This window comes from Camarhynchus parvulus, chromosome 1, assembly GCF_901933205.1.
Source record: "Camarhynchus parvulus chromosome 1, STF_HiC, whole genome shotgun sequence".
NCBI classification, from domain to species: Eukaryota; Metazoa; Chordata; class Aves; order Passeriformes; family Thraupidae; genus Camarhynchus; species Camarhynchus parvulus.
Window position 1 is genome coordinate 24,915,517 of NC_044571.1, and position 13,500 is coordinate 24,929,016.

Consider the following 13,500-nt stretch of genomic DNA (forward strand, 5'->3'; position numbering starts at 1 on the left):
TGGCCTCAACAGTAGAATATAGGGCAACTGCTGTGTATAGGGGAAAATTATGTATCTGAGCAAGAAATACCACCTTAGAAGCAAATCGCACTTGCAAATGAGGAGTTTTCTCAGAAACACCTGGTGAGGTGAGGGATGGGAAGAGCGTGAAACAATAAATGGTAAATTCCTGGGAGTTTATAAGAGCTGCCAATTAAAGGGCGGGGAAGACAGCCGGGCTTTGGCCGGGCCAGGCTCTCCGAGCTCTCCCCTCCCGGGCCGAGTCGGGCCCTAGCACACAGCGCTGCGGGGAGGCGCGGAGCGGTGCCAGGAGGGCGCGCCCGCCCGCGGAGCCCGGCCCGGCCCCGGCGGCGCGGAGCGGAGGCGGAAGCCGCGCCGATGAGCTGTTCGCGCTGGGCAGCGGCTGTGCGGAGCCCCGCGCTGGGCCGAGGTAAGCGCGGAGCGGCGCTGCCTTGTCCCCGCGAGGATGTGGGGACGGGGCGCTGCCATCGCCCTGGCCGCACTGGCCGCGGCCCTCTGGCTGCGGCGTGACGAAGGTACCAACCTCCGAGCACCGGCCCGGGCGGGAGGCGGGGCCGGGTGGGCGCCGGGTGCTGCCGGAGCCCCGGGTGGCCGGGCCGGTGCGTGCTCCCCACGGAAGGAAAGGTCGCCGGGCCGGGCAGCCCCGCCGGGGGCTGGGCCGAGGCAGGAGGGAGGCGGTGGCGGCCTCGTGTGACGCTCCTGCCGGAGAGCAAAACTGAAGCGAAGGGGCGGCAGCAGGGCCCAGCACTATGCAGCCCACCCCCGCCTGCTGCGGGGGCCGGCCGGGCCGCTCACCTGCTCCGCGGAGGGACGGCCGGGGGCGGGGGAAGCGCTCGCAGACCCGACCCCCAGCACCGCCGCAGGGTCTGCCGAGGGCAGCGGCTGCCGGCTGCCCGCGGGCCTGCGGGCGGCGCCGGCTGCGGCGCGGCTGTTGTGGCGGCCTGCAGGGGCAGCGCTGCCGCGCGTCTCTGCGCCGGTGCGGGGTGCGGGGGAGCCCGCCCGCCCCGGCTCGGTGACACGGCGGCCGGGGCGCAGCGATGTCGCTGCCCGCGCTGGCGCGGCGCGGCCCGGCACGGCGGTGCGCGGGGGTGAGGTAGGCGCCGAGCGGAGCTGCAGCGCCCTGTGTGTGTGGGGGGGTGTGTGTGTAGGGATCGCGCTCCACTGCGGCGGGGAGGGAGGGAGGTAGGCGCACTGTGATGAGCAGAGCTTCCAAGTCCAGCCAGCGCCGTCGTCCTGTCGCTCCCAGCGGAGCCCGGGGCGGGGGAACGGCAGCGCACGAATGACTGCCTGAGAGGGGGGAAGGAGAGGACCGCGGCTCCGCGCCGGGTGCCTGCTTGTTTGTTTTTTATTTATCATCATCGTTTTCGGAGGGGGCGAGTCAAGGGGAAGAGGCTTTTTCCTTTTTTTTTTTTTTTTTGCCACCTCACTACCCCTTTTGTTGCAGGTGCCCGCAGCTCAAAGCGGCGCCTGGAAAGTTTTGTTTGCGTGCGTGCGGGCTGCGAGCGGCGGCGGCCCGGGATGCGGGTCCCGGGGCCCGGCTCTCCGCCGCTTCCCGCCGCACCGCGGCTGCCGGGGCTGGCGTAGGCGCCCCCTGGGAGAGCCGCGTGCGGGCATTAAACCCCCTCCCTCCTCCCCGCCGCCCTCCTCCGCCCCCTCCGTCCCTCCCTCTCTCCCTCCCTCCCTCCTTCCCTCTCCCCGGTGCGCGGCCATTGCAGTGACCCCGGCCGGCCAAGGATGATTACGAACACGCGGGGCTTCCTGTGGTCGGATCTGGAGACGCGGGCGCTGCTGGAGATCTGGGGCGAGGCGGACGTGCAGTCGGCGCTGGACGGTAACTTTCGGAACAGCCATGTGTACCGGGACGTGGCGTGCCGCCTGGCCGAGCTGGGCTTCGAGCGCACCCCCGAGCAGTGCCGCATCCGCATCAAGGGCCTCAAGCGGCAGTACTACCAGGCCCGGGACGGGCTGAAGAAGAACGGGCACGCCCGCAAGATATGCAAGTACTACGACGAGATGGACCGGATCCTCAGCTGCCGGGGGGGCCCCGAGGGCGGCCCCGAGCCGCTGCCCCCGCTGCCGGACGGCGCCCACCCGCCCGCGGGGCCGCTGGCCGCGCCGCCCACGCCGGGCACGCCGCACAACAGCCGCTCGCTGGACGCCGAGCTGGACGAGGACGCCGGGCCGGAGTCCCCCCGGGACAACTTCACCGAGGATTCCGGCGAGTGCTCTTCCTACGCCGACCACCCCATCAAGGTGGAGTGCCCGCCCTTCGCCATCCCCGTGCCGCCGGGTGACGGTGAGTACGCTGCGGGCTTCCAGCGCCGGGTGTCCTCCCCTCACCCCGCGGGCTCTCGCAGCCCGACTGCCGGCGCTTCTCCGCAGCTAGCGCGCTTCTGAGTGGCTTTTGCCTTATCCTGCTGCCTCCTGCCCCGTCCTTGGCGCTCCGAAACCCGCCCGTGCTTCCCCCCGCTCTTGCACCTTGCGCGTCCCCGTGAACTGGGGAGCGGGCTGCTGCGGGTGCTGGAAATGCTGCGTACCGGGGAGGGGGAGATGCTGCAGACAGGGACCCCAGTGAGTTTTTATCGGTATTTGTCAATGGGAAACCCATGGAAAACTAGCGCAGAGATTATCGAGACAAAGTGTCAGGTAGCATTGTACGAGAAAATAAGCATCCTTCTCGCTGGAGTGTTTGCCCGTTCCCTGCAGACTGAGTACAGTTTTGCTAATCGGTATTAAAACGATGATGACGATAATACCTGAAAAATCTCCTTATTGTTGCAGCTGGGCCAGAAAGCTAGGGGAGAGCTTTTACATAATAAATTGCATGTGTTGTTTCAGAAACACTGTTTCTAACTTTACCAGGCTTGCGGACAGAAACAGCACTTTGATAAAGCCTGTCCTTTCCCTGTGCGTTCTTTACCCTCCACATTTGTATTGTGGAGCAGCGGGGGAAATCTTGCTTGTTTGTTTTCAATCTAGATTAATGCAGGGTTTTTAATACAAACATGAACCTGTCTTCAGAAGTTGACATGACTTAAGAATCAGCCAATTGGTTGGCATTTAAGCAACCTTCTTTTTACATTTAAACCCCATCAAAGAGTTGTTTACACTAATGTTCTTTTGAAATGCAAATCTAGAATGCCAACAGACTGAAACTCAATTTAGATTAATGTAATTATCTGCAATAGACAAATGAGGCTATACTATTTAATAACCTTCACTTAAACCTTTTTAGAAGATGAAAAAGACTCCTATTGTTGAAGTTTAGTACTACAACAATAAAAAAATGGCTCTGTGATTTTTGTGTTACCCTTGCAACTTGGTAGAAGTTTGTGGGTTTGCTTTGTTACTCTGAAGGAAGTACTATTGATGTCACATAAATACAGCTTGCATTGAGAAAGTGCGATGCAAATGCTTTGTGAGATGTTAGGTCACCTCTTGTAGGGAGATTTTTTGCTGCTTTCCTCTTAGAGAATTGTTTTCCATCAGAAAAATAATAGATTCTTTCCTTGCTTTAGGCTTGAAAGAAGTCAGTGCTCCAACTGCTACCCCACCTCTCAATCAGCCCAAAAGATCAAAAAAACGCCATACCAATTTGACATTGGATAAAATGATGGAAAAATTCCTGCAGCAGAGCATGGATACAGATGAGAAATTTTACAGATTCGAAGAGCAGAGGCTCAAAATTGAGGACAAGCGTCGGGAAGCTGAGCATGCTCGAGAACTCCAGATGTTACAGATGTTGGGACAGATGTTGGCTGGAATTTCTTCTTCGGTATCACAGAGGTCACAATCTATTCCAACAAGTCCACCTCGGAGAGCGAACCATCGTTCATATGCGGATAACTTTAATTATAATGCTATGACAGCCACACTTTCTCCACCGATAGGTACTTCCTTCTACAGCATAAATAAAAGCTAGGGTACTTTTTAAAACTTCTGTGTGAAAGCACTGGTAGTAAGCAGCTTTTGAAAATAAAAGCTAATTGGAATTATTTAATACTGTGGTGAAGGTGTTTGTCTGATGTCAAATGAAATTAAATCATTATTTGTACCATTGTACTGATTATTTAATACAGGTACATTAGTTATAACAAATTTTCATGAGCAAAATTATACCTTTGGAACCCTGTAAACCTTGGGAACTTCCTTCCACATTCATGTCTCTGTACAGTGAAGTGAGGAGGAGTTATGTATGTAAAAGGCAGGTAGGAGAGCTACTGGAAGCAATCTGGAAACATTAGTTACTCTGTAGCAGAAATATTGCTGCTGTTCTGCTTGAAGTTATCAAGCATAACCCAGTATATGAAGTTAAGGCTGTGCATGTGTTTTTTCAGGGCTGGGAAAAGAGTGGAGTTTTTCCTACGCTGAAGTAAGTCAGATGTTAAGATCTAGCTTCTTAAAATAAATCTCTTTGCAACAAAATTCTGAATCTTATAAATTAAATGTTATATTCTTGTAGTAGGTGCAATAGAAGATGAAAATACTTGCTTATGTTTTTTTTTCCTACACCAGCTCTATAAATTCTGTGGGCATCTGAATTTACTTTAAAGAAAAAGGCAAAGCAGTACCTCAAGAATTGGTATTTATGCACAAACTTCCTTCTGTACCTTATGTGTGGGCCAGAAGCTGATGGTAGCAATCATTAACAAACTTCTTGGGATCTGTGTGCCTGTGGCATTTATCTTCATCATGGTCTCTTTGTATCCGGAGGTAGACTGCATGGGCAGGAGGAAATCAGGGATATTCCATCAGTGCTGGAAGTAGAGTCAGACTGGGGCTTAGTGACTGTAGCCTGCCACGTGGAAATGCAAAAACTCTTATTCTGTTCTAATTCTGATTTTCACACTGCTTGGAAGGAAAAAAGTGTAGTTTGAAAAGAGGAAAAAAAAAAGAAGCAGCCAGCGTCAGTGTTGAATAATAATCTGGCATGCCAGATCCTAAGGGGCATTCCCTGAGTCCTGAGAGGTCCTTTCAGTTGTGTGTTAGTTATTGTTTCCCTGTAAAGTGCATGGCAGGCTTGGTGGTTAGGTCTGTTGAGGGTTTAGGCTGGCAGATCTGGTTGTCTTCCTTGAGTGGATAGCTGGTGTGTAGGATTTCCTGGTGGCAGCAGACTTTTGCAGATAATTTATGGGATATGAATGGATACAGTGTTTCAAATGTTCTTACTTTTAAAATTAAGGAAAACTGGTGTGCTTTAGAAAATCCCATAGGAAATTATTTAAGGTTCTAGACTGGGGTGGAGGTACCTACAAGGCCTTACCATTACTTCTGAAAAATTTTTCCTGAAAAGCTGAATTGTGTGTAGCAACCTGAAACTGAGGTTCAGTTTTTCTTGTTGGATTTCATCATATAGGTGTACAGGCATATTGCGCTGTGCAAAAATGCATTTTATTTATTTAACTGTAGCAAGAGCAATTCGAGATTCTAATGTTCTAATTGGCAAGGGTGTAAAAAAGTATTTATGCTAAAATGTGAGCATAGTGCTTCAGGCAACGCATCTTTTAAGGAATTAAGATTTAATTTGTTAAGAGCTGAATATGCCATAGTGATTCTGTAGGTAGAGTAGGGCTATATTAAGAATGGCTTTTTGCATAATTCTCTGCTTTCTCTCCATTTATTATGTAGTAATTTTATATTCACACATGAAAAAGAACCAGCAGCAAATAAACACAAGGCCTTCTTAGCAACACTTCAGTTTCAGGGTTCCAAGCTACATAATATTCTTGTGTGGTTGAAAACCAGCAAATATGTGAAGTGTGATTTAAAGAAAATAATCTGCCCTGTTTTCAGAGGAGATGAGGATTTTGTTCTCCTCTGGGTCACTGCAATGCTATTTTGGCTGTAATCCAAAACAGGTTGTGGGTTTTTTCTTTCATTTTTATTCCTTTCTTTTTTTACTCCCCTTTTTTTATTATTTCTCAGTAAGACTGGGATGACTGTATTCAAAAGCAAAAGATCAGCCAAGAGTATTTATCATTATTGAAGACTAAAGCATGCTATTACTGAAGATTAGCGTGTTTGGTTTAGATTCTGTGAAAGACAGAGAAGAAGGTGTATTTTGCTGATAGCACACAGATTTGGAATTTTCTTGTTTATTACATTTTTTCCCCTTATTATGCCCAGTACTTCTGGAACAGAAATTTTCTTTTTCTTTTTTTCCTTCTTTTTTCCTCCCCTCTATATTTTGGAGTTGGGGGTTTGGGTTATTGAGTTGTGTACAGCTGAAAATAAGGAATATAATGGGAGTTATTTTCTACATAATTATGTTACACATGTGTAGCAGTTCCTTGAAAGCTTTTTGGAAGATCTGTACAAAAGAAAGGAAGCATGGCTATGGTCTAGGACACTGATGTTAGCATTCAAATAAGCCACTCTTCTGAGCAAAATTTTACAGGTAATGAGAGCTTCTAAGAACTTGCTCTTTTAGTGTATTTGCTGCAGTTTATAGTTAACACATTGTTGATAGAAGAAGTGATCTTCACATTTTCCCCATGTTAGGTAAATGTTTTGATTCTTTCTAGTTGTAATTGTTGAAGTAACTTTTTATTATAAATTTTTGTAGCCTTTGGAAAGAGTAATTTGATACATAGCCTACTGAGTGTGCAGTTGTTTTAGTATGTGGCTTGACATGTAGCTTTGCATCAGAGATCTGGAGATGTATTATAGCTAAAAATGATCTTTGTGTGATATTTGTGATGTTTGCATCTAGTGTGTTGGATTATAGTTTTGCAGAAAGACTTTCACTATGCTTTGTAACCGCCTACCAAAATAACAAAGCAGTGAGATAGGCCCTGATTCTGCTAAGAGGTGGAAGTCTTTAAGGGGAAGCGAAATATAAGGTAGGGTGTACATTTAAAATTTGGTTTCAGTTGCTTTGTGCTTGCTCTGTGGGTGTGTTTAGTCCTTACTAAGCGTTCCTATTTCAGTTGAGCTTAATTATGGAACTGATTTCAGGGTGAACTAAGAAGGTATTTCTAGTTACAAAATGTTCATGTAACTATTCTGGGTTGTTGCTTCTTTCTGTACCTGAGGCCTAAATTAGGACTGTGAACAGTCAGTGAGAATATTCTCTTCATCAGACCCTGAATGCATTTTTATAATCATTACCCTCCCTAGTTACTCGCTGTTTTAAAGGCCTTTAAGTGACAAAGCCTTTGGATTTTAGAAGTATGTCACTTTGTGTATCTTTGTGTGATTTTATTAGTGTACATGAGTGCTTAAAAGAAATGCTTGGCAGTAGTTTAAAGAGGAACATTCTTTGAAGTAACACATATTTTCTTCTTTTCAGTTATAGAGAGGTCTTTTTCACTGCACAGAACACACACTCTGAAGGATATGGAGAATATTTTTCAGCTGGTGCGCAATGTTATCCCTCCTCTCACAGGGAAAAAGCATAAAGGTCAAGATGGTCGTATAGGCATTGTTGGAGGATGTCGAGAGTAAGTTAAATGGAAATTTGATTTTTGCTTCTGATAAAGCTTCAGGATTTCATAACTGCTTGGAGAAGCCATTCAGACTCACCTTACACTTAAACCACAGTTTTCCAGAGAGCTTTAGGACTCCATCATCATGACCATTCATACTTAGGAAAGAAGTACCTTGCAGATGTGTTGCAAAGTTTTTATACTGAATGTTATGGGAACTTAAAATGCTGTTTGTGTCTACCTTCTCTGTCTTTTTTGACCACCAAAAGCTGTTAGTCTTTTCCCATTGCATGGTGAGGTTTTAGAATAAATAGAGTTAAGACAGTGGCACATCTGATTTTTTGCCTTCTCAGGAACTGTGTCTCTTTATTTTCTTATGCTATGTTTTCTTGTGGGGTTTTTCTTTTGATCAATATTGGTGTTTAGTAGATTCTGTCAATGTCTTGCTTTATGTACTGGAGTAATGGAAATATCCTGTTTCGGGGAGAAAAAATGTACTGCATAAATCAGTTAAATGCTGTACTGACCTAGAAACAATATTGGCCACAATACTTTGAATGAGCCACTACACCTTCCTTCTTTTCATTTTCCCCTTTTGAAGGAGACATGACATCTTTCTCCTGTAAGAGAGATCTACTTTTGGACATCTGCTTTTAATAAACATTCCATAAAGAGCAAAAAGGTGCTGTCTTCTAGCTGGGTTGAATAGCCGTGAGTTAGAAGCTAATGGTCATAGGTTCTTACCTCTTGGTTGAAATAAGCACTTTTGGAGGGTGATTGTGTTCATATCTCTCTCTTCAGTCTTATAAAAAGAGAATTTAGGGCAACTGGAATCACAGTTTAGGCACTTTAGTTAAGCATCTAAAGCCAGATGGGATTGATCCAGGTCACAGATCCCATATTTAGCTTGCAAACAGTTTTTGACTCTTGTTTTGTTTGTGTCTGAAGTTTTACCTCTATTACTTGAGAAAATTCTGCTGGTTTATGGCATGATCTGTGTAAATATTTCTATGAAAGATCATTATCTAATCTCATTACTGTGGTTCCTAATCTAAGTTTTATTTCATTTTAGATACACTGGAGCACCATATTTTGCTGCAATTACAGCCCTCAAAGTGGTATGTGTTCTTCTATACAAGTCCAAAATGAACTTTTCATAATTTCTGTTGCCTAGGTGTCATTTTTGAAATAGCATTCATTCTGTAGTGCACATGAACTTTGAGCTCTAGAAGGTCTTCTCTTAAGCAAAGAAAATCCTTAGTTCAGAATTTGTAAAAATTCTTTGTTAATGTGTCATTTACTGTGTTTCATCCACCATGTTTCCTTTCTCTGTATAAGGTGAAGTTAGAAATATTTCCAAAATTTGACAATTTCAGGGACTTGGATAGGAAATTTCAAGACTTGATGAAACATTTTCTTCAAAAGTGAACAATGAAATAACCTTAGATTATTGTTTAGAGTTATGTTTTTGTGCTACAGTGAGTTCTTTGGAAATTTTTTCTGGACCTGATAACTGTATTAAATGAAACAACTTCCTTTCAAAATTTAAAACATTAGACTAGTAAAATTTTTATATGTGGTAAGTTTAAAGATTGTGGGTGGAATTCCATGTAATTTCTAATAGCACATTTTATTTGCATTCTAATCTTCAGCAGAAGTATTTTCTAAGATTTTTTTTCCTAGAAGCATGAACTTCCTTATTTTATTGACATACTAAATGGCTAAACAGGCTAGATAAATACAGGGTGATTGTTTAAATGTAAGCAAGTCATGCTTACATAATACATCTGATTTTCAGAATGCTATATATAGTGTGTCAGTACTTTCAGCTCATTGTGTCTGTTTTTCTTTTTGAAGATTTCTCTCAATATGTAGGTAACCATCCCAGATATTTCCAACCACTTCTTCTCTCAGGATGCAAACCCTCAAAGATTTGAAACTGAAATGATGTTATTTAACCATGTTATTATAAAATCACAAGGCTACTCAGCTTTCTGTCCACTATGTGCAAGTCCAGTGGCAATAGCAGGAGATTCCTTACTGAAGTCACTTGTTTTCAGACCATTACACCTCCACATAAACAGTCAGAGTAGCTTGAAGTGTTCAATGTATAGTGGTAAAGCAGAGAAGACACTTCCTTGCTACTGGGAAATTTCAGTATGCATTACCAATACAGGATCACTGTTGAGATTTGTGTTTTCAGTCATCCTATTAGTGAGAAACAGAAAAAAAATTATATTGGAAGTTAGATACAAAAAGAACAGAACATTTCATACTAGTCAATGCCAAAATAGAAGAAACATAATACAATTTGTTTAAACTATCGAGATGAAAGAATTCAGTTGAATTATTAGTTTGGAATGATAAAGTTATTATTAAGTATAAATTTGTCAATACTCTTTGCAAATTTTCTTTTTTAGGGTGCAGATTTATCCCATGTGTTTTGTACCAAAGATGCAGCAACGGTAATCAAATCATATAGTCCAGAGCTGATTGTTCATCCAGTTCTGTAAGTGACTTACAGTTTGTTTAAATGAGCTAGTCAGGCTTACTATTTTTAATATTTCAGTCTGATAATTGATTAGTTTGTGTTATTTATTTTGCTGAGTTACTGGATGGATGAGCCGGAGATTACAAAATCTCCAGGCTTTGTCCTTTCATTATGACCAGTCGGATATTTAATATGGGACAGTCAGCTGTGAATTTCTTTTCATGACTGTCAAAGTACAAGTTTTAAAAAGCAGAGATCTTTCTTCCTGCTTCTCTCTGACCTGTTCTGTGGTTGTAATGCATTTACCAGTGAACAGTAGCAAGATCCAGAGCTACAAATTACTACAAGTCAGCATTTTGCAATCTGCATTTGAAAGGCAAATTGAGTGTGTTCTCTTGCTTCCTCAGTATTAATAGTGTTTAATAGTAGTGTGTCTGTTTTCCTCTCACTACTGTGTATATAGTCACCTAGGTAAAATTACAAGGCAAGAGAGATGCTAATTCTCCTTTTTCTTCATGAGTATGTTGCTTGAAATACACACCTGTTCTTGGGAATAAATAGACGTTCCAAAATTATATAAAATAAGGGTTTAATTAACAAGAAGAGGAAAAGTTTAATAAGTGACTGTCCTCTAATTGGGAAAATCAGTGTCTATGTATTTGTGCTTCTCCGAATTTTTGTTCCGACGTATGTTGCTGATTGATGAACTTTCACAGGATAAATTTGTTTCAATTAGGTGTTATGATTGTTTGCAATGAGCACTGCAAATTGGAATTAAGATGTGTGCCTTAAGTGTATGCCTGTGAGCTTAGTTCACACCAGTGCGTGTCAAAGTCTGTTGGTGGACATAGCAAAACTGTGATGAGGGTAGGAAAAGCATGATTTAAAAACATGTTTGTCAGATATTGCTGTCAGGAAGGATTTATGACAGTAGGAATATTTTGGTGTCGAGAACAAGAATGTGGTCTTCCTTATGGGGATGCCTGCAGTTGGAAGTTGTAAGTTTATTGCATTCTGAAGGTGGGATTCATTCCTGTCGGTGGAGACAGAGGTGCTTAGAAGAAAGGCAGCTAAACAGGGTTGTGTTTTGTTGGCTGCTTTTTCCCCCCACTCCCCAAAGGCAGAAGAAACCCATAACTTTATGGATTTCAGAAAAAATAAAAATTATGTTTGAAAGCAAGGAGAGAGATGGATAGGGTTTTTACCATTGTGACTGTTTGCCTCTTCAGTCTAAAAAGCATCTCTTCAGTTGATGTTCTATCTGAAATCATACGATATCAAATGCAGTGGAGAAGCCTAATGGCAATATTAACATTTAACTTGGGGTGTCTGGATGTGTTTCACTTGAGGTACAGCAGATGGTCATCTTGTATGGTGATGAGTTGACCTTGCCTTGGGAAAAGCTTGGTTTGTGTATGCAGTGGTTCTTGATGTCTGGTAATGGAAGATGTTAATGGGAGAAATGGAAGCAGCACAGAGGAAAAGGGAGCTGAAAATAAGATTAACAGTAAACTTTCTGTTCATGAAGAGCCAGATCACGCCTGCTAAGTAAGAGTGGGATTTTTTATACACAAATTCTCAGTGTCTTCTGTGGAATTCAGATTTCAGTGAAAACTCTGATCTTCCTACCTGCCAAGAGAACTTTTGATTTTAAATTTCTGCTCTATGAGTTCCTTCATACATACACAGTATAGTTAATCTACAGATTTTCATATCCATATATCTTTTAAGTCTGTGGCTCAGTATTTAATACTTTTATTAAGACTCTGATTAATTTCATGCAGACAGCTGGGCTAATTGCGTGAGGCAGTGTATCTGTAAATATTGTTTACATGACATTCAAAATGAAAAAAATGCAAATATCTGATGTTCAGATTTTATTTATTAAATTTTCTCATATTTTTATCTCTTCTGCTTCATTCTCAAACCGGGACAGAGGGAAAGAGAAAAGAGTCTTTTCTGGCTAGAAAGGAAAAAGTCTTGATTGACTCTACTGAGCCCAGGTTTTATTGACATTTACACTAACAGTCTATTTTTCCTGTAAGGTGCTTTGTGTTCAGTGTCACACTGCTCATATGATCCTTTATACGTGGTGGGGCCGTTGGCGTTGCGCAGGCACGGCCGGCTGCTCCTGACTCAGAGCCTGATCCCTTAAACACTCTTTGTGCTTCCTCCCGGCCGCGCTTCACGCATGGAGGAACCTCCGGGTAAAACCCACCAGCAGCTATCCCATTGTTTTCTTTTGTGGCTCTCCTTAAAACTCTGCTTTGTTATGATTTCTCCGTGACCCTTCAGAGGAACTAGGTGGCTGTTGTGCCACTCTCTTATTATGCTAATCATAATTATGGCCCCGTGTGCTCAACTCCCTGTTTGAGCAGCTTGGCACTTCGCCAGGGTTCAGCTGCCATTTTGTACTGCTGGGAGTCTGACATTTTATCATCTTAGCTGCCACTGCTTTCTCTACTGCCTTCACCTCACAGGGGATCACGTCAAGGGAAAAAAAATGCTCTTTTCTTGCCCTCTCTGGATGCTTGGGCTCTTCTGGCTCATTAAAGCTGCTGTTGTGGATCTTTGCCAGCATGACTGGTGAAGGCATGGGAGAGTTAGAAGTTGGACTGGGGCGTTTCAGGTCTTTGGCAACTGTCTGTCACTTGAAGGATGCAGAGAATGTTATGTGAGAATGATTGAGCAGGATTGCAGAAGGAGGGTTATGAAAATGAACATCCATCTTGCAGCATTGCCAGGGCAATTCCACATGATCTCAGATGTAGTCCATCCCAGGAATCCTTTTGGTGTGACATTCTGTGTTGGGGACACCCATAGTGCCACTCTCTGTGTTTTTTGTTTCTTGACTTCATTCCCTGTAAGTGAATGTGAGAGCTGGGACTGCATGTGACAGCCTGGCATCTGGAAAAATGAAACTTCAGCATCTGGCTCTGTGTCCTCACCACCTGAGAAGAATAATGAAAGCAGGGTGTGTAGGTGCTGTGAATAGTCAATATTATCAATAGTAACTTTTTCTTTTTATTCAATAATTCTGTCATATGTGTTATGGCCCCTTCCACAAGGACCTGGTATTGTTCAAAAATTGACCAGCTAACCAGTTCAATGTTGTTGATGTCTGACTTCTTGCTTTCCTGTGCAGAAGCAAAAAATGTATATTGCAGAAGTTGGGGTCTTTTAAATAGTGGAATATAGCCAGTCTTGGTGACATCGGCCTTCCTTGGTCTTGTCACTGCTACCTCAGGTTTGTGCTGCACTTCCCTGTTCTGTCAGCTAATGTGCTCCTACTGTAAATGCTCTGCAAATACTGGCAAGATAAAACCTAGCTTTGGCATTTTATTAAGTTTTATTGCAGGTGTTCTCTGTGTGGATTTTTGCTGTAGATGTGTGCACACTTCCTTCATGCCTTTCTAGAGAAGAGTTTTCAGCAGCTTTTTCAAATTTACCATGTTATTGGCCTGGCTCAGATCAGGTTGAATAGACTTCTTGGATACCTGTGTTGGGTTAGCTTATCCTATCCTGGTAGGCAAATGATCACAGAGCTAAATGAGCTGTAGG

General features: G+C 44.0%; 1 protein-coding gene across 4 annotated transcripts in view; it reads left to right on the forward strand.

Moving 5' to 3' along the window:
* Positions 1–349: 349 nt before the first annotated feature.
* NAXD (NAD(P)HX dehydratase) overlaps positions 350–13,500 on the forward strand; it is a 51,305-nt gene continuing 38,154 nt past the window's right edge. The window contains exons 1-6 of one of the 4 annotated variants that reach the window (XM_030966462.1): positions 360–430; positions 1,737–2,317; positions 3,540–3,911; positions 7,313–7,463; positions 8,521–8,566; positions 9,869–9,957. In XM_030966462.1, coding sequence (XP_030822322.1) covers positions 1,756–2,317; positions 3,540–3,911; positions 7,313–7,463; positions 8,521–8,566; positions 9,869–9,957 — 1,220 coding nt within the window. In that variant the 5' untranslated portion in view covers positions 360–430; positions 1,737–1,755. Of the gene's footprint in view, positions 537–1,736; positions 2,318–3,539; positions 3,912–7,312; positions 7,464–8,520; positions 8,567–9,868; positions 9,958–13,500 lie in introns of all 4 variants that reach the window. The other 3 variants (XM_030966532.1, XM_030966704.1, XM_030966618.1) reach the window with 3 other exon arrangements.